Raw genomic sequence first — 23,458 nt, forward strand, 5'->3', positions numbered from 1 at the left:
GCTTTACTATAATTAAGAACAGGAGCCAGCATGCATGGAGGGCTGTTTCTCACTATCACTCTCCTACTCTGTTTTTTTTTTTTTTTTTACTGTTTCAATGCAGTGTTTCCTCTGGGTGTTCCTTTAGTGGGAATGCAACTCTTGGAATAATTAGGCATGTGAATGTAATAGCCACTTATACAGTGCTGTGAAACAATCACTTAAATGTTGCAGATCAGCAAAAACAAAATGGCGATATAACACAACAACCTCAATTAAAAACAAACGGTTTTAAAATGATGATTTCATTTCTTAAAGGGAAAAGGGTTTATGAGGAGAATGGCCTGTTTACAGCTAAACGTCAGACGTTCTGCTTCCTGATGTTCTGATAGAGAGCAGAATTGGGTTCCATCCATTACAGGAACTAGTCCTGATACAACCCCAGACCATCACACTACAACCAAAGTGTTTTACTGTTTGAGTTAGTTTTACGACTTTTTTTTTTCATTTATTTATTTTCCCCCCGTGTCCTGTCTGGCTGTGAAGGAAACAGAATTAATGTCTGAATGCTGGTAACAAGCCTCACAGATTTACTCTCAGGTGGAGCATCAAAGCATCTGCTTTTAATGTCATGCCTGATACATAAAACTTTGTTTTTTGAATGCTTTGTAATGTCGACCCGACACGGAGGCAGGTGAAAGAGAAAGGAAGAGACAAAAGGTTGGGGGGGTTCCATGGAAATAAACAATCAATGATGAACAAGAGTCTGCTTCTAGACCTGCAGAAAAGGGACACACAACTATACAACAGGAGCAAGCTATCACTGCGTCAACTTGATGAAGAGATATAAAATCAACATTGTTTAACTGAACAATCACACGATAATAAATTACAGTGCATTTTGTGCCAACCACAGCCTTAAGACATGTGTTGAACGTGCAGAAGTCCATACATATGAGAGCACCATGTAAGTACATGTGTGCGTACACGCGCTTGTATATGTTAGGTTTCTCTATAGGAGCGTCCAGTAGAGAGTGTGAGGGGCCACAGATCTGCCCCCCAAAGATGCGTAGGAGATGGAGGGAGCTCCAAGTCCCAAAGATCCAGGAGCTGCCCCAGAGCGCAGGGACCCAAGAAGACCACGACCAGAAAAGCCCCTGCCCCCCTCGAGAGGCGCAGAGGATTGCCTCGGGGGGCCACGAACAGCAGCCGGCAGAGTCCCAGGAGTTATCAGTCAGGCCTGCCCGCAGCCTCCCACCCCCCAGCCGGCCGAGCCCAGGAACCAGCAACCCGGGACCCAGGGGCGACCACCCCCGCCGGGGACCCAGCAGAGCCCGGGGACCCAGATCCCACCAGGCAGCCACCGGGATTGATCAGGCAGACGCCAAAAATCTTAAACCCCCTGACCCGAGAGCCACGAACACTCAGGCAGACCAAGGCACCACACTCCACACCAAGTGTGGCAGGGGGGGTTGAGACGAAGATGTATAGCAGCAAAAGAAGTCCCAGGAGAAGGGAGGAGTCAAAGGCCTCACCTGACATATACAGTCATACACAGACACAGTCACACACTCCCTCCCTCATGCTCACACATGCACATACAACCAAAGACTTACAAAAATGCATGCCGGACACCCACTCATGCTCCCCATACACACCCTATTCACTCTGGTCCTGGTACTGCTGCACATGGGGTACAACCATTACCGGTCCCCAGAGTTCGACCCTTTCTGCTGGGGTGCTGATGAGCAGGATCCCCCGCCCAACGCTGAGCAAAGCAACCCATCACACCAGACCCCAACCAGATGGCCAGATCCCCCTCCTAGCCTCCAGCCCTGGGAAGCCAAGCGACAACAGAGGTGTGCTAAGACCCCTAGTCTCCCTCCGCCTGCTCCAACATAGTGTTAGTGCGTGTTGATGAGGTGTATTCCATGGCTGTGGTGAGCGGGCAGTGCGGGCATTGTCTGGCCTTCGCCAGCTGATGCCACCACACTACCCCACTTGCACCCACAGCCCTCAGTGTCTAAGTGCATTTTAAAATTGGAAGTGGGCACTGGCACTTGGGATGAGGCTGAAACCCCCCCCCCCTGCCAAATGCTGTTGAATGTGCTCACTCACAAGGCCCTGTGTGTGTTTGTGTGGAATGTCATTGGTGGAAGTGTTTAAGGTGCAGATAAAATTGGGGGGCAGGTTGCCACAGGAATGCAGAAATGGGGTCCATACCCGCACCCCCTCACTTGTCCACCCCCAAGGTCCTATGTGCATGATTGTGTGATGATGTGAGGGAGCAGGAGGAGAAAAATGTGTGGGGATGGGGAGGAATGGCTACCACCACCGTGTTTTACTGTTTGAGTTAGTTTTACTACTGATGTAACAGGACACACGCTTTCCAGAAAGTTCCACTTTTGTCTCATCAGTCCACAGATCATTATTCTGAACTATCCTGGGGATTATCAACATGTGAGACAGGTCTTTGCCCCTTTGTTTTTGTCAGCAGATATTTAGACTTCTTATTTAGATTCATGACCTCTGACCTAAAACCTAACCAAGTGTGACCTGCCATAATTTAACTGTTGCTATTATTATTATTTTTCGTTCTTGGCGCATGATGTGTTGCTTTTTGAAATATTTAAGCCTACTTTATGTTGTCAGACTGTATCTGAATGATTTTTGGCAGTAATCAGGTCTGGGTGTGGCTAGCGACAGTGAACCTACAGTTAACTTTGGTTAATCATAGTTATTTAGGATTTAGCAAAGAGTGCAATTGAAAATTGAAAATCTCGGGCGTGGGAGGAGTTTGGTGAGGCCATGGAGAAAGACTATCGATCGGCTCCAAAGAAGTTCTGGCAAACTGTCCGGCGCCTCAGGAGAGGAAGGCAGCAACTCGCTCACACTGTTTACAGTGGGGATGGGGAGCTGCTGACGTCAACTGAGGCTATAGTCGGACGGTGGAAGGAATACTTTGAGGAGCTCCTCAATCCCACCAATGCGCATTCCGAGGAGGAACCAGAGCTGGGAGGCCTGGGGATGGACTGTCCGATCTCGGGGGCAGAAGTTGCTGAGGTAGTCAAACAACTACACAGCGGCGGAGCCCCGGGGGCGGATGAGGTTCGTCCTGGGTATCTCAAGGCTATGGATGTTGTAGGGCTGTCATGGTTGACACGTCTCTACAACATTGCGTGGTCATCGGGGGCAGTTCCTAGGGAGTGGCAGACCGGGGTGGTGGTCCCCATCTTTAAGAAGGGTGACCTGAGGGTGTGTTCCAACTATAGGGGGATCACACTCCTCAGCCTCCCTGGAAAGGTCTACTCCAAGGTACTGGAGAGGAGGGTCCGATCGATAGTTGAATCTCAGATAGAGGAGGAGCAATGTGGTTTTCGTCCTGGCCGTGGAACTGTGGACCAGCTCTATACCCTTGCAAGGGTGATGGAGGGGGCATGGGAGTTTGCCCAACCAATCCACTTGTGCTTTGTGGATTTGGAGAAGGCTTATGACCGTGTCCCCAGGGGCACCCTGTGGGGGACGCTCCAGGAGTATGGGGTGGGTGGCTTTCTGTTAAGGGCCATTCAGTCCCTTTACCAGAGGAGCGTGAGTTTGGTCCGCATAGCCGGTAGTAAGTCGGACCTGTTCCCAGTGAGGGTTGGACTCCGCCAGGGCTGCCCTTTGTCACCGGTTCTGTCCATCACTTTTATGGACAGAATTTCTAGACGCAGCCGTGGTGTGGAGTGTGTCGAGTTTGGTGGCAGGAGAATCTCGTCTCTGCTTTTTGCGGATGATGTGGTCCTCCTAGCTTCATCCAGCTCTGACCTTCAGCTCTTGCTGGGTAGGTTCGCGGCCGAATGTGAAGCGGCTGGGATGAGGATCAGCACCTCCAAATCTGAGACCATGGTTCTCGACCGGAAAAGGGTGGCTTGCCACCTCCGGGTCGGGGGAGAGGTCCTACCTCAAGTGGAGGAGTTTAAGTATCTCGGGGTCTTGTTCACGAGTGAGGGTAGGAGGGATCGGGAGATCGACAGGCGGATTGGTTCGGCGTCTGCAGTGATGCGGACGCTGAGCCGATCTGTCGTGGGGAAGAGGGAGCTGAGCCAGAAAGCCAGGCTCTCGATTTACCGGTCGATCTACGTCCCAATCCACACCTATGGTCATGAGCTTTGGGTAATGACCGAAAGAACGAGATTGCGGATACAAGCGGCCGAAATGAGTTTCCTCCGTAGGGTGGCCGGGCTCAGCCTTAGAGATAGGGTGAGGAGCTCGGACATTCGGGAGGGACTCGGAGTAGAACCGCTGCTCCTCCGGATCGAAAGGAGCCAGTTGAGGTGGTTTGGGCATCTGGCCAGGATGCCTCCTGGACGCCTCCCCGGGGAGGTGTTTCGGGCATGTCCTGCCGGCAGAAGGCCCCCGGGTCGACCCAGGACACGTTGGAGAGGTTACATCTCCAATCTGGTCCGGGAACGCCTTGGGGTCCTGCCGGAGGAGCTGGTGGACAAGGCCGGGGAGAGGACGGCCTGGAGCTCCCTAGTTGGGATGCTGCCCCCGCGACCCGGACCCGGATAAGCGGAGGAAGACGAAGACGAAGACGAAGACGAAGTGCAATTGCTTTATTTCACATGGCTGGATTGGTTTAGATAGCCCTCTTTCCTTTAAAGGTGTAGAACACTTGTTTAATCAATATATTTGCATTGGTTTCTCATAAATTTGAATGCCTTGTAAGTCGTACTTTTGGGGGGGAACGACACAGGTGCACCGTTTCCAGGAACTTGTGCCACATTACAGCTGAGCTTCAGACGGCTGGTTTTGGAGTCTTATTTACTGATACTTCAGATTAGATAACGGCAATGCAACTCTACCACTGACTTGTTCTGCAACTTGGACTCTATCTCCACAAATAACACAAGCCTGGAGGAGTTCTGCTGTGTGCTGGAGTTGCTAATGCTAATGGTTAGCTTCTGCTAGCCGAGATGTTCTCTGCTGTTTGATGCTAAATCAACAACAGCCTTTGCGAGTCAAGATGGGTGAGTCCATGAATGTTACAGTGTGATGTAGATCTGTCAGGCTTTTCAAATCCTTGCGTCTCACTGTTTATTGTATATCAGAAGCTAAAGCAGGAGATAGGTGTAAGAGACTATTTTTATGCTCAGCCTGCATGAAAAACTCAGAGTGATCGCTTATAACCAGAAACAAGATTTTTAAAATAGTTTTTCAGTTAACCACACCTCTAATAAAGTAAATCCCAATTGCAAAACTGTATTTTTATTATTTTCTCAAGCTATTCATGCCTGATTTTGATATTTATTTTCTGATTTGAAATATTGAAGTGTGACCGAAAGCAGTTTGAATTCCAGAAGATCAGAGTTGATTTTGCTTCTGAACTGGTTCCTAAAGCACACGCCAGCTTCCCAGTCGTCCGTCTGTGAGCCCTGAGTATTCAGACATCAGACTCCAAAGCTAAAGTACGGCACCACTTGTGCCCCCGAATTCCCCCTCTGAAAGCCCCGCCTCCAGGTTGGTTGTTAGTGCCACAGATTATTTACTCCTCGGCTTGTCACTTAAAGTCTTTTGTTTCTCAGCAGACCAAACATCACGCTGCTGCTGGACACAAATCCCAAACTCGGCTTGTTAAAATTTAAACAAGCTGGTGAAATTGTGAATGTTTGGAACATGCCGTGTTTACAAATGGACAACAAAGAGGTGGAATTTGCTGCCGAGGAGACGATGGGAAAACTCTGGTCTGGCTAAAAGCTGATTTAAGTGCTCATGTTGTTATGGTGGAAAAATAAATTCACTTAGAAACAATCATAAAAAAGGGGGTAGTCATGTTTTATTCATCCTCTTGGCCTCTCAGAGGTTCCTGAAGAATTGATAAACACAATATTACTATTTAATGGAGTTGTTATGGCGAACATGATTACAAGCAGTCATTCATTTTGAGTCAACTTCCTTTTTTTGTTTAAAAGCTTGAGTTGAAGTGAGATGAGAAGTCTCCAGCTTCAGGAACATGAATTTACTAAAACCTTAAATATCTTCCTTTTTTAAGTTGATTAATTCCATATCAAGGAAATAAGAAAACACATTCTTGTGTTATTTTGTGTCTGATATTTATATATATTATTGTGTTGAAAGCACAGCTTGCAGCTGATATAACAAGCAGAGGAGAAGAGTGTGTGTGTGTGTGTGACCGTTGATAACGAATGGCCTCTGAGCCATGTGCGAACACACTACGTCGTTTTATTCAGATCCATTAAACAAATTTGAAATATTATTCCAATTTCACTCAATTTGAGCAGCACAAACCGAGCGTTGGTGTTTGCGTAATCACGTTGCTTTGTTTTACTACAGAGCGACGGTGATTTATTGACGCCGCATACTCGGTGTGATTAATGCCTTTTTGTTTACTGCTCTGACTCTGAGGTTGCAATTAGCAAAATGTTCCAGCACGTCTTGTCTTACCCTAGCCAGATTGGCTAAGCAGTGAATCACGCTAACATGATTATTCTATTTTATTGTTTTATGTCATTTTTTCTCTTAGATCTTTTCCCCTTTGGTGTGATTGGGCGATGCTGTCTGTCTATTTTCTTATTTCCAACAACACAGAAGCAGCTTGCTGCTGCTTACACGTAACGCACACACACACCTACACACACACACTCTGTCATTGAAAAGTGAGAAAGTGAGGAGCTGTGTTATATATTAAGAGAAGAGACTAAATGGAAACAGGATTACCTCAGAGATCGATGAAGAGGAGAGCCTCCAGCATTGAATAAGAATACAAATCAAGATTTTCTCTGCTTCTTTATCTTATCCAGCTAACAAAACACTCTTTGCCACTCATTTTGTGACCTCCTTACTGGCTACAGTGTGAGTCAAACGGTGTAAATAAAAGTATAAGACAGTGACATTATTGGCTCGGCTGTTTCTCTGCAGCTCTAGAAAAGGCAGCAGGAGGATCCAGTAAATTCCTTGGCCGAGCAGATAATGTGGAAATGTTGGCAACAGCAAAAATTGAGCCGAATGAGTGATTTAAGGACAACAGCGGGTGACAGAGAGCATGAGAGTAATGGTTTTCAGCTTTTTCCTGCTCGTCTGTGACAAGGGAAATGAGCACACTTGCCTGGGAGATCTTGTCGGGGTTTGTGGGCAGTGTAAATAGTTTTATGAGATTGTTCCAATACAAACAACAGTTTATATGAATCACTCTGTTTTTTTAATTAGCCTGCACAGATCTGTTCCTAAATGTCAGCAACTCTGATGTTTTTGTCCGGGTTCTTAAAGCTCTTGCAGAGTTGAAGCAGAAGATGCAGATAAGCCTCTTAGGTGATGTTTCCTCTAACGCCGCTGAAGCTTCAACCTCGACTAACGAGTTTCATGTCTCCCGCCATATTTCTGAGATTTTTATTATGATGGCTAATTTGTTACTCCTGTTATAAAAGAGAAGTTCCTCCTTTGGTGTAATTACAACAAATATATTCTTTAGAGTCGGGGCTTGTTCTCATTATTCTCGTTTCCCTCATGCAGATTACACAGTTTTTTATTCTCTAACTCCATCAAAAGAAGAACTGGCTCGTTGGAAGGTGTTTCCCTGAAAATATTAGATCCATCCCGTGTTGTTAAATATAATTTTGTCACATTTATGATCTAAATTTGGACCCGTGTTACAGCGTGTTGCTTTTACTGTGTTGGGGTAGATGGAGATCCTTATTTTTAGAGTGTCTCTTGACAGCAACCACAGCTAATGACTTTACCGCTTTGCCTGCGACGGCGGCAGTGCCGCTCACAGGAGTGACATTCTTCCACTTAAGTGAGTCTTAACAGGAATGAGTTGTATATCGCATGTTGTAACACATAATTATACCCTTCTTGTGCTTGATATTGGAACATTTTTCACATGTTTTAACATGTTTTAAAGCTTTGATTAGAGACTAGAAGTGGTTTTAATTTCAAATATTTCTCCACTGCACTTTGCAGGCTCTTTAGTGTAATAAAATTATGCTTCAAGGGTCATTTAGCATCATTTGTGCACAAATTAAGGTTTGCCATCCATCCATTCTTTTACCCGCTTGTCAGGGTTAGGGTTAGGGTCATAAGGTTTGCATGCATCTTAAAAATGTACAACCAATCCTGGAAGGTTCTCACGCTGATGAAGGGGAGGGAGTGGACGGGAGTGTCCTACATAAAAAATCAGGCAAACCGGTTCTTTTTAAATTTGAGCCTAACGTGCCAGAGATACTTTATTAAGACTTCAGGAATTAGTGTCAGTTTGTAAAATGTAAATGAAATAAATGTTTTTTTCTTGGTTTGTCACCTTGTTTTGTATATTTACATTTAATCTAATGAACATGTAAATAATTTAAAGACCTTAAAATTAAAAAATGCTCCTTTTCAGCTTAAAACGATTTCATTTTACTACTGGAGCTTGTCTTTGTACCTTCTCTCTGAGACTTCTGTCTCTTATCCAAAGCTGATTGGTCATAAATGAAGTCAGTATATTGTTCTTGGCATTGGGCTTCTTGTGAGATTTACTGAAATGCTTTTTTGTGTGTGTGATGAAGACAAATGAAGAAGAAAAGTCTGGGTCAGGCGGTTTAAGAGGAGTGCTTTGTATGGGAGGAATTAGTTGGGCTTTTTAAATATGCAAACCTTTTGCAGATACAGAAAAATAAACCCGCTGATGGAACGACGGAGCATTAAAAGTGACATTTTTACTTGCTTTTGCAAGTAATTTGTGGTATTTTAAAGGAAAGTTTATTGCATAAATCTGTGAAATGGAAGGGGCAAACACTTCTCAGCCATGAGAGACTTTAACAGGAAATCTAGTTTTGTAAGACAGCAGAAAGACACGCCGCATGAAGAAATATGTAAATGTCACCATGTTTTTTATTACATCTAGCATTTGGTTTGCATTTGCCTTTTGTGATGGATTTCCAAAAGTATTATTAATAACTTTAAAGTCTCTGCAAGTTGATTTTTATTGTTCTTTCAGTTGAGAACAAAGACTGCCTGGAGGGCAGGAAATCAAATGGAGCAACGTGTTCCCTTAACCCCTTCAGACCCAAAACTGTGTTAATAAGTCTCACCTGAGTTTGTTTTTTAGGAAAGTCTTTTGATTATTTATTAGCTTATGCCGTTAAAATAGAATTAGGTTTTTTAACTGCCAAATGATCCTAATGTTGCATCAGATGTAAAAAAATAAAAACATGTTGCATCAAGTATGAAAATGTTCATGGGGAGACTAGGTCTGCTAAAGAGGATTTATTTCATAAAAGTTCTGCATGTCACTACTTGTTGTATTCACGTTTTGTGTTCAGCTCTAAATCCCAGTTTCCTTAGATTTTTTTGAAAGGTTTTTATGCCCTTTTTTCTGTTTTATGGAAATGCAAAACTAAATAAACACTTGGCTGCAATTTTAAGAGGTTTTGCACACCAGCAACTACGGCTCCACAGCACATTAAAGATTTATCGTCGTTGCAGGATCAGTGTGCACGTTGTCTATAAGGGAAAAGACAACATGAATGCTGCCTTATTGAGATGATAGTGGCTGAGATCCTAAAGCACATGGATGGTGGTATTGGGAGCATTTTGATTGCAGATTAGAAAGGAAATGTGGGTTTATTGCTTCTGATTTCTCAATATTTATCATTGTCACAATGAAATGCTTTCCACATAAAAGTTCAGTCAAAAGACAGTCAGTGTCCATAATGGCTGCAGCCTCGCTGTAATGTAACTCACATTTCTGAAATTGTCAGAATTTGAGCCGTCTTTGCAGCTCGATCTGCACAAAAGCATTTCAGTCGCGCTTCTTTCATCTTTAGCCTGTGAAACGTTTGTAAAATCAGACGATCGTGTCATCTCCAGACACAGTGGGGCTCATTTGTGCATGTGTCACATCCTGGTTACTTTCATTTAGAGCCCTTTTAACGTGAGTAACTCAGGGTGTGAATCCTCGACAAAGTTCTTCTTCAAGAGCAATAAAACTTTGGGTGGATTATTATTATAATTCACATTTATCAAGGGATTGGTTTTAAAATAGCTAACATGTCAGCTTTGACTTTTAAGATGTTGAATTGTAAAGTTTAGTTGACATGTTTTTGGTGGGTATTTTACAGTAACATAAAATAAAGCTGATCAAGGTCTTTGTTGTTCAAAGAAATATGACAAACATCCTACATTATTAGTTTTTTGCAGAAATATACAGAATCAATAACTCTTGCAGCCACACTCTGTACTAAATCATATCAAATATTAAACGAGGTTGGCTGAATATTAGAAGTAACTCCAGATTAACTGCTTTAGCTGCTAAATCACACATAAGAAGTAAAGAAAAGGAGTATGTGCTACTAGAATAAAAACAACAGCTTTAAATGGTTCTAAATAAATACAAATCCTGCCTTTTTCTATAGAAATCACTACGTTATTCTACTGATTATCCAGATTAATTGAGGTCACCTCATTATCTGATGATTGAGAGAAGCCTGGGAACAGCTGGTAGATGAAGCATAAAGATGCAGGATTGCGCCCAGAAACTGAAAATGGAGCCAAACCAGCCAGATCTGTTTAAAGAAATCAAGAAAGAAATGCCAAACGATTTAGTCTTTTATCCTCCACGCCCTTCCCTTCGTGACACTGGTTTTGTGTTCAGCTCCAACTGAAGTAACCTCGATGACATCACTGTGACACTATTGGGGTCTGTTCCTCTGATAGCTAGTAATGTAGATGTGACTCATTAGGTCATCGACGCTTGTCTCGTACGCGGCACGCTGAACGGCTAGTATTCTTTACTGTGTGTTAGCATTCATTGAGTTGTGCACTGCCTGAGTGACTCTTACATCAGCTGTCCTATAGAGCAGTTATGACCCCAGCGCTGTTGTAGTTTACGAGGTCAAGAGCTTTACAGCATGTCTTGAAAATAATCTGCCGCACCACAGTGGTTTGATCAACACTACAGCAACTGGACAGATGGGGAAATAATAGAAAATTTCCTGACAGGAAGAATTTCCAACACTCTCCTGCATAAAACATAAAAAATAGAAAGCTTTCACTGCAACAAAGATGTATTTTATTTTGAAAAGTCTAGCTGTAAGAACAAAGAGAATTTTTGCAGTCATTGTATATTACACACACTGACATGCATACTTTACAATGCCTTTGTGCAGTTATTAATGCCCTGTGGCGCTCTCTCCAAATTGAATCTAATCAAGTGAAATGCTGTGAGGGTCCTCTGGAGAAAGAGCAGGTCTGACGGTGACCGCTCACAATAAAATCTGTGACATTTGGAAACAAAGCCTGCTCTATACCTCTGAGCTGTAATTGCTTATGACAAATGCCGCAATCTTGGATAAATGTGTCTCTGCAGTGTGAGATGCTTATATGGAGGAATGTGTGTGTTGATGCGTCTGTGGGCTTTGTAGCACCTTTAAGGATCCTGCATATTTCTGTGCTTGCGCGCGTGTGTGTGTGTGTGTGTGTGTGTGTGTGTGTGTGTGTGTGTGTGTGTGTGTGTGTGTGTGTGTGTGTGTGTGTGTGTGTGTGTGTGTGTGTGTGTGTGCTGGTTGAACAGTTTTAATCATTCGTTTGAAGTGGTCTTCATATTGGAGCACAGTGGAACTAATTACACTAATTGTTGGGAATGCAGCTGCTGTAAATATTCTATGAATAGTCCTGTTCCTGCTACATATTTCAGTGATTTTAAGAGCCTCCAGTGTTGTAAAAAATAAAGAAAAAACACCAAAAGATAAAGAAAAATAGGCTATTTTTAAATATGTGTTTTAAGTAAAGCAAAGCACAAACTTGCTGGTTAGCCGTCCCTGAAATATTAACTTACCAGGAGAGATAGTTATGAAAGTCATGTCCAGAAGCTTTGTAAAAGCAGACAGGGTGATGAATAATTCATGTAAAATTGTGGTTCAACCTGCCTGACTCTGCTTCATCAACTGTTGAACCGTGTAGTTGGCTTTGCATGCTAACAAAATATTATGACTTTCAGAATGAACAAGAATTCAAACAAGTATTCAAAATATGAATGTGACTGGAACTATAGAAAGAAGCTTGCTGTCGATGTTGTGACCTACTCGTTTCAAATCATCCTGCGGTCATGCTCATTGGTGTGATGTGTCATTTACTTGCATAAATATCACCACAGTGCAGAATTTGAAACATGCAAGGCTGAGAAGTCTGTTTACGATTAGTCTAAATGAACAAATGTGCATGAATAATAGAAAAGATGCAAAGATTTAGTATGGGATAATTGCTGGTCTCCCTTACAGCTAATAGCACACTCGACAAGAAAATATTTCACATTATATTAGCTGTTTCATATTTACACGTACATTTTAATCTATTTTATGTTTGCTAACTGATTATTGTTTTAGGTGAATTTAAATATTTATTGTGTTTTATATCTTACATGTGTGGTTGACTGAAAAAAAAACATTTTTTATTGATTCTTTCTGATCATAATCGGTAGGGATGAGCGAGGACACCACTATCTGTATCTGTATCTGTATCTGTTCAACCAACTAAATTATCTGTATCTGTACTCGGAATGGGCGTGGCATAACCTGGAAGTGGGTGTGGTTTAACCAGAATTGGGTGTGGTTTACATCAATATATTATTTTAAGTCTGAAATTGATATGGATTGATCTGAAGTTGCTATGTGTATTGTTTATTTGAAAACTATTTACAGAGCAGCCTCAGAATTGAGATTAAATATTTTTGATCACAATAGTAAAGGAACTATTACAGAACAAGTCTTTCAATAAAATCAGAACATTAATATTTAAGTGCATGGATTAATACATCTGAACTCATGCAGTAGGAACTAGGAAATATGAAATGCTAGAACCAGACACAACTTTATGTATATTTTTTTATTTTAATTTGATTAAACTGACTTTTTTCTTAACGTTCTTGGCATTTTCCCACACAAAGTTAAACAAAACAATGTTGATTAAGGTGTGTGTGTCTGAGAGAGATAGAGAGGGAGAGAGGGAGAGAGATGGAGTTAAAAAAAATAAAAAACCCGACCGGAGCGGAGGTAGTGACTGATGCAGCATGTCAGCTCTGTCTTGTCAAATGCACCATGTAAGTTACGAAAAAGTAACTTTAAATATTCAACTGAAAAAGAGGCGAGCTGAAGTAAACCTAGGGAAAAATGAAGAAACGTGAGCAACAGTGAAGCAATCACAGCGAGATCCGTTACTGTCTGTGTGTGTGCGTGGATGAGCCGGACGGACTGCGCTCCCGGACGGCTGCAGAGTTTTGTGTGTAGGGAGGGGCGGGCGCTATATGTGACTGGCCAATCACAGAGCGTGAAGACAGTCAGTTACCCAATGAGGATTTTCCTTCAGCATGATTACAGATATTTACGAGGTTTACTCGTATCATGCTCGTATTCGTCAAAAATGCTTTATCCGTACCGGATACTCGTCCGAATCAAGTATCCGGCTCATCCCTAATAATCGGTCACTCTGAGTTTTTCCTGCAGGTTGAACATAAAAAAAGTCTTACATCTTTCTCCTGCATTAGTTTCTGATAGAAAATAGAGGTGAATTTCTAGGATCTGGAAATCCTCACACTATGATGTCACACTGTCAATTTGCATTCATGGCCTTATTCTTCTTGGCTTGTGCCCGCCCACAGGAAGGCTTTTTTAAATTTTGCAGCGAGGAGAGAGAGCAGAAAGTGTGTTTGTGATGGTGACTTTGCAACATGGCTGAATGCGTTCTGTTAGCCAATCAGAAGCGAGGTGTATGCACATCATTAAGAATAATGAGCAATCCTGCTGTTTTTAGCCCACCTCTGCACCAGCAAGCATCTGCATCCCAGAACATCATAGCTTTTCTTTTTTTAATGACTCATTAGGAATTGATTTACACTAAAGAACACTGCAAATGTATTGAATAAACGAGTAAACCGCACCTTTAAAAGTCAGAATGTCTTCTCCTCTAGGCTAAAGGTACAGATAATTTAGGTTTTGCTCTGTTAATCAAAGCAATAATTCAGATCTCCAGTAACCTATAACCAGTGGCGGTTTTACCATCAGGCATAGCTCGGTGGCCGCCTGGGGCCCCCTTATGTTGGGGGGCCCCCTAGCCCTGACCACCAGCACCCCTCTGTTAATGCCACAATGGACCATTCCTTTAAGACTCTATGCACAAACAGGAAGTGATTTGAAGTCATTCCACTCCAATCCAGTTGGTGGCAGTAATGCACCAAATTATTGTTTGCCAAGTGCCATAAGACCACAAATAAAAATAATAAGAAGAAGAGAGGTGGGAGCATTTGTAACAAACTCGAAGCACTAATCAAAACATTATGGAGTTGTCCTAGTGGTTCCAATAAGAGAAAGAAGCAGCTTGCTTCAAAAAAGATTTTTTCTTCACTTCCGAAAGTAACGTTATTTTTCAATGTAAACATCAAAAGGAAGCAGAAAGGAAAAACAATGGAAAATGTTTAAAGGAAATAAAACATAAACCAAAATGGAAAATATAAAAAATAACAAAAACAATAACAAAGGCAAAAGCACAGGAGCACTGACAGGAAGAAGAAAGCAGAGCAAATATTGAAAGCACTCAAATAGAGGGAAAGACAGGAAATAGGAGGAGGACTAATAAAAAGGAAAATAACTCATGGCAGAAGAGGATAGAGTTTTGCAAATCCAGTTAAAGGTAAAATTGTCAAAAAATTAGTGAAAGGTGTCCCCATGTCTGTGTTCGCCTTGGGCCCCCAAATAGCTAAATCCGCCACTGCCTATAACCTTAAAGTCTTGATATCTGACATCAACGTAACAAAGAATGTTTAATATGTAGGGAAAAGGTCACAAACAGTAAAATAAGATTACTGGAGACGTCTGTGTATATTTATGTTGAATTGTGGGGATTTTATAGTATTTCAATGCTTGTATTTCTTCATCACGCTGCATTCTGTTTGTAGGGTTTTATCTTGTTTATTTTACCCTCCTGTAATAAAATCTGAGTTGTGAGTTTTCAACTTCATGGTATTTTTATGAGGCAGACCACCATTTTAGCCTGGAATGACATGCCTAAACAAGCATTTGATGAACTGCTAGCAGTTTTACACACAATTATGCCTCCCTTGGGAAGAATTTTGAAAATTGTTGTGATTTCTTCACGTTTTTGTGCTCAGTTTTATGACCACATACCTGGAAAATTAAATAACACTCCCATCAGCCTTGGCTCTTCTTTAGTTTTAGCAATCTTTGAACTTTTCAGAACATTTTAGCTATGTCTAAGTCATTTTTCTGCTTTGTGGTGTTATTTGAGTTTGTCATGTTGGCCTTGGTGTGTTCTTCCTGTGCTCCGGTTCTCAAAGAAATGTTCTTGGCAGTAAGATGCTGCACATGAAAATTAGTTTTCACAATGAAAGGAACAATCAAGTCATGAATGTAGAAACCCTAACCCTATCCTCACTTTAATGCATGTAGATCTTAAAACTTGAACAAAACATTTATGAAAAACAAGATATTAAAGTTTTTTGTGTGGGTGGTCAGTGTGCACACACCTAATCATTCTCAGAACACTTCCCACCATCAATTAGGTTTCTACCAAACCAGTCAAGCAAATCAGCAGGCGGCTGTTTACACATTCCTCTTGTCACACTGAGAGCTGCGCATGTGATGCATTTCAAACATGCAGCCTAATAACATAATGCATTTTTACAACGCATATAAAAAAGCTGTCCTATCAGTTGGGTGTAATGTGTAATTAGTACTAGGATGTGAAACCTTTGTGGCATCTATTTAAAGTTATAATATAACAGCAGCACAGGAGCGTCTAACTTCCTTTACGTGACACATTTCCTTCAAATAGCTGCATGAAAATATAGGACGGTAGAAGAGATGAATATAGGATCTGTATGGGAGAAATCAAATGGGAAATATGTAAGGGGGGGTCCAGGAATTATTGGAAAGTTTCAGTTCAGCATTTAGTTTTCTTAGATTTCTCATCAATCTGTCACATTTCAGACTGAACGTCCAAATTTGCTACATTTATAGGAGCTGATACGGCTGTAATAGATGTTCTGTAAAGTAACATCAGCCAAATAATGATCTATAAGAGGAACTGAAGTCATAAAACCTGAAGAGAGATGGTGGAATAAATGTGTCCTGTAAAGTTAAATGCTCCTCACTACAAATCTTACAGGAGCACTTGGAAAACTTGTTTCCCATCTCCCAGCAGCGCCTTCCCAGTTCAATAAATCGAATCAGCCTCTATGGAGCGTTCTGATGGTTTGTGTTTTGTTGTCTTCAGGCCAGGAGGAGGATGGAAGGAAGGTCCTGGTGCTCAGCTACCCCCAATACTGCCGCTACCGCTCCGTTCTGGCTCGGCTCCGGGAGCAGCCGTCCTCTCTGCTCATAGACCACACAGTGCTGGCACTGGGAGGCATTGCTGCGCTGGGTGGGAGCACGAAGATCCTATACTGCCGTGACACCTTTGAGCATCCTACCCTGCTGCAGAATGAGAGCATCTGTGACGAGTTTGGTGAGTTTGGCGGCTGCAGAGATGCATTACCTCATCTGTTTTGCCAACAGCTCCTGCAGAGGTTGTTAATGGTATTTGAAGGGTTGTGGTTTTACCTTTTGAATCATCGGAATAGTTTATTTCCTGATCTGTGAACATTACAAGTCTCATTCTTATGGTTCACCTTAAACTTTGATTTATGGTTATACTGAATACTTGTTCAAGACAGTTTTGACTGGAGATTGGTGGGAATTTTGTTTAAAGTACTTGAAGGTATTTAAATCTCTAATTTACCTCTAAGACCTCTAAAACTGTAGTTTCTGTCTTATTTTGTTGTGATGGGAGGTTTTCTATCAACATAGTTGCTTTGAGAAGAGGAAAAGCTGTTTATTATTGAGTCACTTGCCAACAGTGGTTAAAAAAGACATATTTGAAAAGAACAAATACACTTGTGGACTTGTTTGTTTTCATTTGTCATTTTTAAGAGATGCTAGAGGAAACTATTTCTTATCATCAGCATAGAAACATTTGGTTGTGTCATGATTTGGGCCTCTTGTGTTTCTAAAGTAATGCTGCTATTGCAATTTGATGTACTGGGTCGGAAACTTAATAATCATCTACTCAAGACTTTTGTGATTCTCTCTTTGGTGTGAGAGGTCCAGGATTCAAATCCCGGATGAGCCCCCAATTATGTAACTCATAAAATACACAAAATGTAGAGTTAAGATAAACTGCTACATCTTGCCAGCCAATCAGCTGTGGAAGAAGTGGAAACCTTAATATGAATAGACAGTCATTCATAACCAGGAATGTTTTACACGATAAATAACCTTAACAAATAGCTGCAAAGTAGTTTTCTTTGTCTATCAACTGATTAATTAATAAAAATTGCATGACTGCAAGAAAGTAGTAAGAACATTTAACAATTTCATTAACATGTAGGCCAAATTCATAGACAAAAAATTCAATTTCTACTTCATTTTTATTAAATTTATTTATATTAAATTTGACATAAAAAGTTATGTAACATCTTACTTAGAGTGGTTTTAATTTTACCTAGCTGATCTGGATTTTTATGATGTCTGAAACATAAAAAATTAACATTATTATCAGCAAAAACTCGTGATGCACCGATATGAAAATTTTGGGCCGATACCGATATTGAGATCACTGTTATGGCCGATAACTGATACACTGACATTAATGCTTCTAAAATCAGCAGATTTTGTATAGAATGAAAATTATTAAAGCTGAATTTACGTTATTATGTACACACGACACACACATTTACAGTTCTGAGATGATTTCATTCAATGTTCACATGACTAGACAATTACACATCACCCCCGTCACCCTCTGAAACAGGCAATCAAATGGAGATGAGATAGACAAAATATCGGTTGTTATTATCAGCCCGGTTTTATTTTTCGGACCTGTACGTTTAAAAAAATGACTAACATCGGCTGATACCGATATTGATGCCGATATGTTGTCCATCCCTAGCAAATACCATCTAACTCTTCATTAATGAATACAAATGTAAAAGAAATATACTAAATTAAATACATTTTTTTAATTATTAAAAACATTGGTACCATGAGAAATAATAACATGTCCGTGGTGAATAGAATTAAATATTACTGGGCCAGAAGCCAATGTCCACATATGTGGATGCCTGGTTTATGGAAATGTGGATAAATTGGTTCATTTTGACTGCAATAGAAATATTCATTTGAAAAGTGGATTATTTCTTGTTAGAAGCTTGGGCTACAGAGCTGCTGTTTATATTTGAGTGGTGATCATGCATTTAAATTCATAAATTCTGTTTATCCTATTTGCCAAATTAATTTATTCCCAACAAGCTTTTGATCTTTTTGTTTTATGATAATTAGGACTTAAAAATATTCAGCCCAGTGTTGTTCTGTTTTTTTATAATTTGTTTTAATTTTGTTTCCAGAAGAGGCTTTTATGAACAGCACTGATATAGTCATCAGTCACACCTCTAAAAAACATTCTGTGGCTCCAGTGAGGAGTTGTGAAGTGCTGGAACATGTTTATCAGTCGCTCACCAATCCACACATTTCATGAAGCTCCAGCTAAAAACAACAAAAGAAAAAAAGAAATAATGTGATTCATCTCTCTGTATATTTTCTCTGCTTGGCATCTCAGCATGCTGTTGCAGTGTGACATTCACTGTAATGGCTCCTCTGGTCAGAAGTCATTGTTTTTCTTTTCCTGTAAATTTGCCAGGAGGTAATTGCATTTTAAGAGAGCAGCAGAGGTGAGACCAGAAGGGAAAACGGTTTTAGGCATAGGAAAATAAGTTATGAATAGTAACGCTAACATCCTGTGGCTGCTGTTGCTCATTCGCTTGGCTCAATGATGCCATTCCTCTGTGAGTCACATTTAAGCTAAAGGTTTATTTTCATAGCCGAAGGGATTTCTGCTTCTTTCTCCCTTTTTTTCCCCTTCCTAAGCCAGCCAGATTTTTAATGTTCTTCACAAGCAGACTTTTATTTCTGCTGGAATTGCTGCTTGGAGACTTGATTGTGATTTGTTTCAAAACAGCAGAACTAAGTAATTTACATCACTCTGGCAGGTGAATAGAGTCTCAAGGGTGTCTTACTTACAGGCACAAACACACACATGAATGTTTACACATTTAGAGACAGACACAGCTGCTGAGTACAGTTATCCTTCTATTTACAGGCTTAGTAAAAGAAAAAAACATAGTAAAATAAAGTACAGCTACATTAAATCCACCTTTATTAGGATGAATACCAGCACTTACGGCACGTAAGCAGTAACAATGTGCTGCTGTGAAGTGTTAAGAAGCTAAAAGCGGATTTAATGTGATTTATTTTTTCCCTTCATTTCTAATTCTGACCTTTTGCATTCAGTCAAATCTGTGAACTGTAATAGTCATCCATCTTCTCTGGGCTAAATTATAAAACTGTGTCAAGTTACCTCAAGGGGTTCTAAAGAGCACAGGGCTCAGACATCAAAAATAGGTTATTTTACAAAATATATACAAGCAAGTCTAATTTACTGTATTATGTAAAAGGACGTAGGGATAAAATAGAATGAGCATTATGATTTTCATCTGAAATTGATTATAGTGTTGAAAATGCAAAAAAAATAATTCTTACAAAATTATACCACAGTGTTGACAACATTACTGGGTTTCCCAGCAGTTTAAATGTATTATTTTCATTATTAAAGTCGGAATGTGTAAGAATTAAGTATGAATGACATCCTGTGGTCAGATGTAGGTACTGCAGTCCATTTTTCTGTACAAAAAGTCACTGGATAAATACACTGTCATATCTGGAGTCAGGACTCTTGGGCATTTTATGGTAGGGAGCATTTACTACACTTATTACAGTAGTAGTGTGAATGTGTGCGTGAATGAGTGGATGACTGATTGTGTTGTGAAGCACTTTGGGGGTTTTTAGAACCATAAAAAGGCAAATACAAGCCATAGTATGCCTCCTGCATTAGAGGAAGTGTTGTTTGCTGTCTTTCTGTTAGTTTCTCATTAAAGTTCTGAGTGACTCATGAAAGGAAGTAAAACGCCACAATTGACTCATTATTCACTTCACACATTAATGTAATTGTAATATTGAGTTGTCGGTGTTTGAAAAGGTAGCTTGAGATATTTTTATGCCCAACAATTTGCTTCTACTGTTAGCACAACAATGGCCTCTGGCCTGCTTCACCCAATATTAGAGTAAAATAAAAAGATTCTGTGGCTTTTTAGGGGTACAAGAAATAACTTCTGGGGTGCTTCTGTTTACTGGCTTTGGTTCTTTGAACAACTCTGGAGGTTTTTATCTGCCGGTGTTGAATTACATATGCTGACTCTGCAGCGTTAGTTCAGCGCTGACTCTGCAACCTCACAAATTCAACAAATACTACGCCCCTCTTTAGTTTTTTAGAAAGGAGAGAAACTGACAACCCCCAACCGACTGAGAATGAAATCTGCTTCAGTGTAACATTCCTTCCAACATGATGGAGACATTAGACTGTTTTGTGATTGTTTCATTGTAACATTCTTACATACTGCTCCTTTATTCTCCTCTTTATTTTTTATTCACAAATTTTACAATTATTTTGTAATAATAATTACATTTAGTCATATATTCAGCCCCTTTCTGCTTTTAGTGATAGTATTTAATAAACAAATATTTAATGAGTTGATTATCATCTGCAGAATGAAAACCCGATGCACCCGGCATATAATTTATCTTTACGAGAGGAGCAGAAACTGTATGTCATTTTAATGAGCTTCAAACATTACAGTGCTTTTAAGAGAGGCTTTTATTGTGAGGGAACAAACATTATGGTGCTCTGAACAGAGGCTTTTATTGTGAAGGAATGTCTTAGCTTTATAGTTTTGGAAAATAAAGACAACATATCAGACAGGCAAAAATGTTTTGCTATCTCAATGGTTGTGTGAATTATATCCTCATTTATAATCTCTGATAACAATAAATTATTACAAAGTAAAGTTTTCCATTTGTCATAATGCAGCAAAAAGATGCAGAGATACTTATCTTTAAAAAAAACACTATAATAGCAATTAAAAACAATAATCTACAGCGAGCCGATGAAATCTAAGTGGTGACATTTCTCTGTTTCTGTCACATCCCTTAAAAAGCAGGTTGAAATCTAATATTTTATTGGCATCATTTATTATTTGTGTGGATTTTAGTAGCACTAAATATGAGCACTCTTTTCTTTACGAGTCTTTGGTTTGGACTGCTCGGTGAGGATAATAAAAGCCGTTGCCAGCGTAACAACTGTATGAAATTCAGTTTCATTTGACTCCCATCATGTATTGAATCTGCGTTGCCAACGTCCTTCTCTTTTGAAACATCTTGAACAAAACTGCGGTTGCATCCGTTAGATCTTAAGTCCTGTGATCCATATTCATGTTCAGCTTCGCCTGTCACCCCAGCAGCTGCTTCCCTAGCGGGGAATGACACAGTTTTTGTTTATAATTATCTTGCATTCTCTGCCAGCGTGGATTGATTATACCCATGCTACTTTGTGTCCTCAATTTCTTTCCTTGCCAGGAGGAACGTAATATCACCGCTGCACAAACGCCTAACAAGAGATATAAATTGTGTTTTAGGCCCCGCCATTACAAATATCTTCTACTTATTGCATTCTCCCTGACACACAGAATGAAAATCAATCTCTTATATAAGCCTAAAATAACAAAGGTGTGACATACTGCACTGTAATAATATTGGCATTACTGAGGCCCTCTGCAGTGATAAAAAGCCAGAAATAGTTTGAGTGGGCCAGAGCCTCTCAGTGCTGAATAACAGATCACAACATTTTTTTTTTTTGCCATGTTATGTTCTGTGTGTTGAGTATTACTCACATTAATTTGGCAGGGAACTTTGCAGAATGTGCCACAAAGAAATGCAATAAGCTTTGCCAAACTCTGGGTATATGATGATTATGATGATGATGTATTTAAACAAGATGGGATTTTGTTAAGGAAAATATTTTTCTCTGTAATTTTGCTCTCTGACTTTTTTTCCTCCGCTCCCTAGCTCGGCTTTGTCAGAAACCGAATAGCCCTCCAGCACAGAGTTTAAAATAACAGTATTTTAAAAGTTAGTGAGGCAATCAGGTTTGAGGCAAAGCACTCCTCCCCCTCCTTTCTTTTTGCTCTCGCTCATTCCTCCCATATTCTTGAGGTCTTTGGTGCACAAACGACGTGCTCAGCTCGGTTTGCTTTGTTTGTAATATCTGACTCCATGTAAGTTTGATTTTTCCACTATTAGGAAACATTTTCAGTGCAATCCTCTGGAATCCTTTTTAGTAATCCTCCTGAGAGGGGGAGAAGAATAAAAAGCAATTTATTGCTTCAGTATTTTAATTTTATCCAGATGCACTAATCATAAGCAGAAATTTGCAGCCTATTTTTATACATGAGTACACACATGCCAGTTTATACATCTGTGGTTTTAATTAGTTTTTCGTCTCTGCTGCGTGTGTATTTCTGAGGACGTTTCTGCACGTCTTCTACGGCAAATAAAGGTCATTGATTTGTCCCCTGACTGAAACTGATACTATAATAAAAGCAGAAGAAGGAACGTTTAAAAGCAGTGAACGTGTCAAAACCTCAAGCTTGATTTTGGGTTGGGTCTCCAGATGAACATGCAGCATGATGTCATTGTTTCCACAACTTGAACCACTTTCTGTGCTCTCCTTAAACATGAAATCTGATTAGAGGAAGAATGCATATGCCAATACTGCCTCACGACGGCACCGTTGGTTAACGTAAGAGGCAAATTGCTTGCAAAGCTCATGTTTTCCCATCTCTTGTGCAGATTTGTGTTCACCAACAGTTCATGAATATTTCACCGTCCATATGTCGTGCTGTACAGAGGGTATAGAGAAAAGAGCACACGTTATGGTTGTGTGGTCACATTTTAGAGTCGGACATGATGGGAATATTAAAATATCCCGAACATCTGCCGTGAGACGCCTTATCATACATGTGTTTTGCATTTTTGTATAATAACTTTCCATTTATGAAGGATCAAACAACAGTTTCAGGTCTCATGCGAAAGATAACCATAAAGTGTCTTCATCACATCTTTCAGGTTCATTGACCTGATTTATCTGAAATATGACGGTGGATTTAATGCCTCAGTGGTTGAATGTAGGGGTGCCCCCAGAAATTTTTAATAAAGGTGGCCAGACGGGGCCAAAGAAAACTTTGGGGTGGCACACCAAACTGGTCCTTGTGGTAACTCTGGTAGAGTTTAGCCTGTGGCGATGCATTGTGTTGTTCCTTGAGTCTTTTTTATTAAAAAACAACATGTATCCAAAACAACTCAAATTTGAGAAACAAAATCATTTCAGTTCAAATTTATTTTAGAATATAATTTTTTGCTGAAAGGGACTTTACGGGCTTTTGAATTTTTATGCTCGCGATTGCCCCCTCAGGCCAAAAGCGTAACGGCAGCTTCAATAGTAGGCT

The 23,458-nt window shown here is 40.5% G+C and overlaps 1 protein-coding gene across 1 annotated transcript in view; it reads left to right on the forward strand.

The window, feature by feature from the left end:
- Positions 1 to 23,458, forward strand: part of arid5b (AT-rich interaction domain 5B) — a 95,940-nt gene that overhangs the window by 33,935 nt on the left and 38,547 nt on the right. Inside the window, exon 4 of the mRNA XM_070542486.1 lies at positions 16,243 to 16,473. Coding sequence (XP_070398587.1) covers positions 16,243 to 16,473 — 231 coding nt within the window. The remainder of the gene's footprint in view (positions 1 to 16,242; positions 16,474 to 23,458) is intronic.

The sequence above is a fragment of the Nothobranchius furzeri genome, chromosome 12 (assembly GCF_043380555.1).
Source record: "Nothobranchius furzeri strain GRZ-AD chromosome 12, NfurGRZ-RIMD1, whole genome shotgun sequence".
NCBI classification, from domain to species: domain Eukaryota; kingdom Metazoa; phylum Chordata; class Actinopteri; order Cyprinodontiformes; family Nothobranchiidae; genus Nothobranchius; species Nothobranchius furzeri.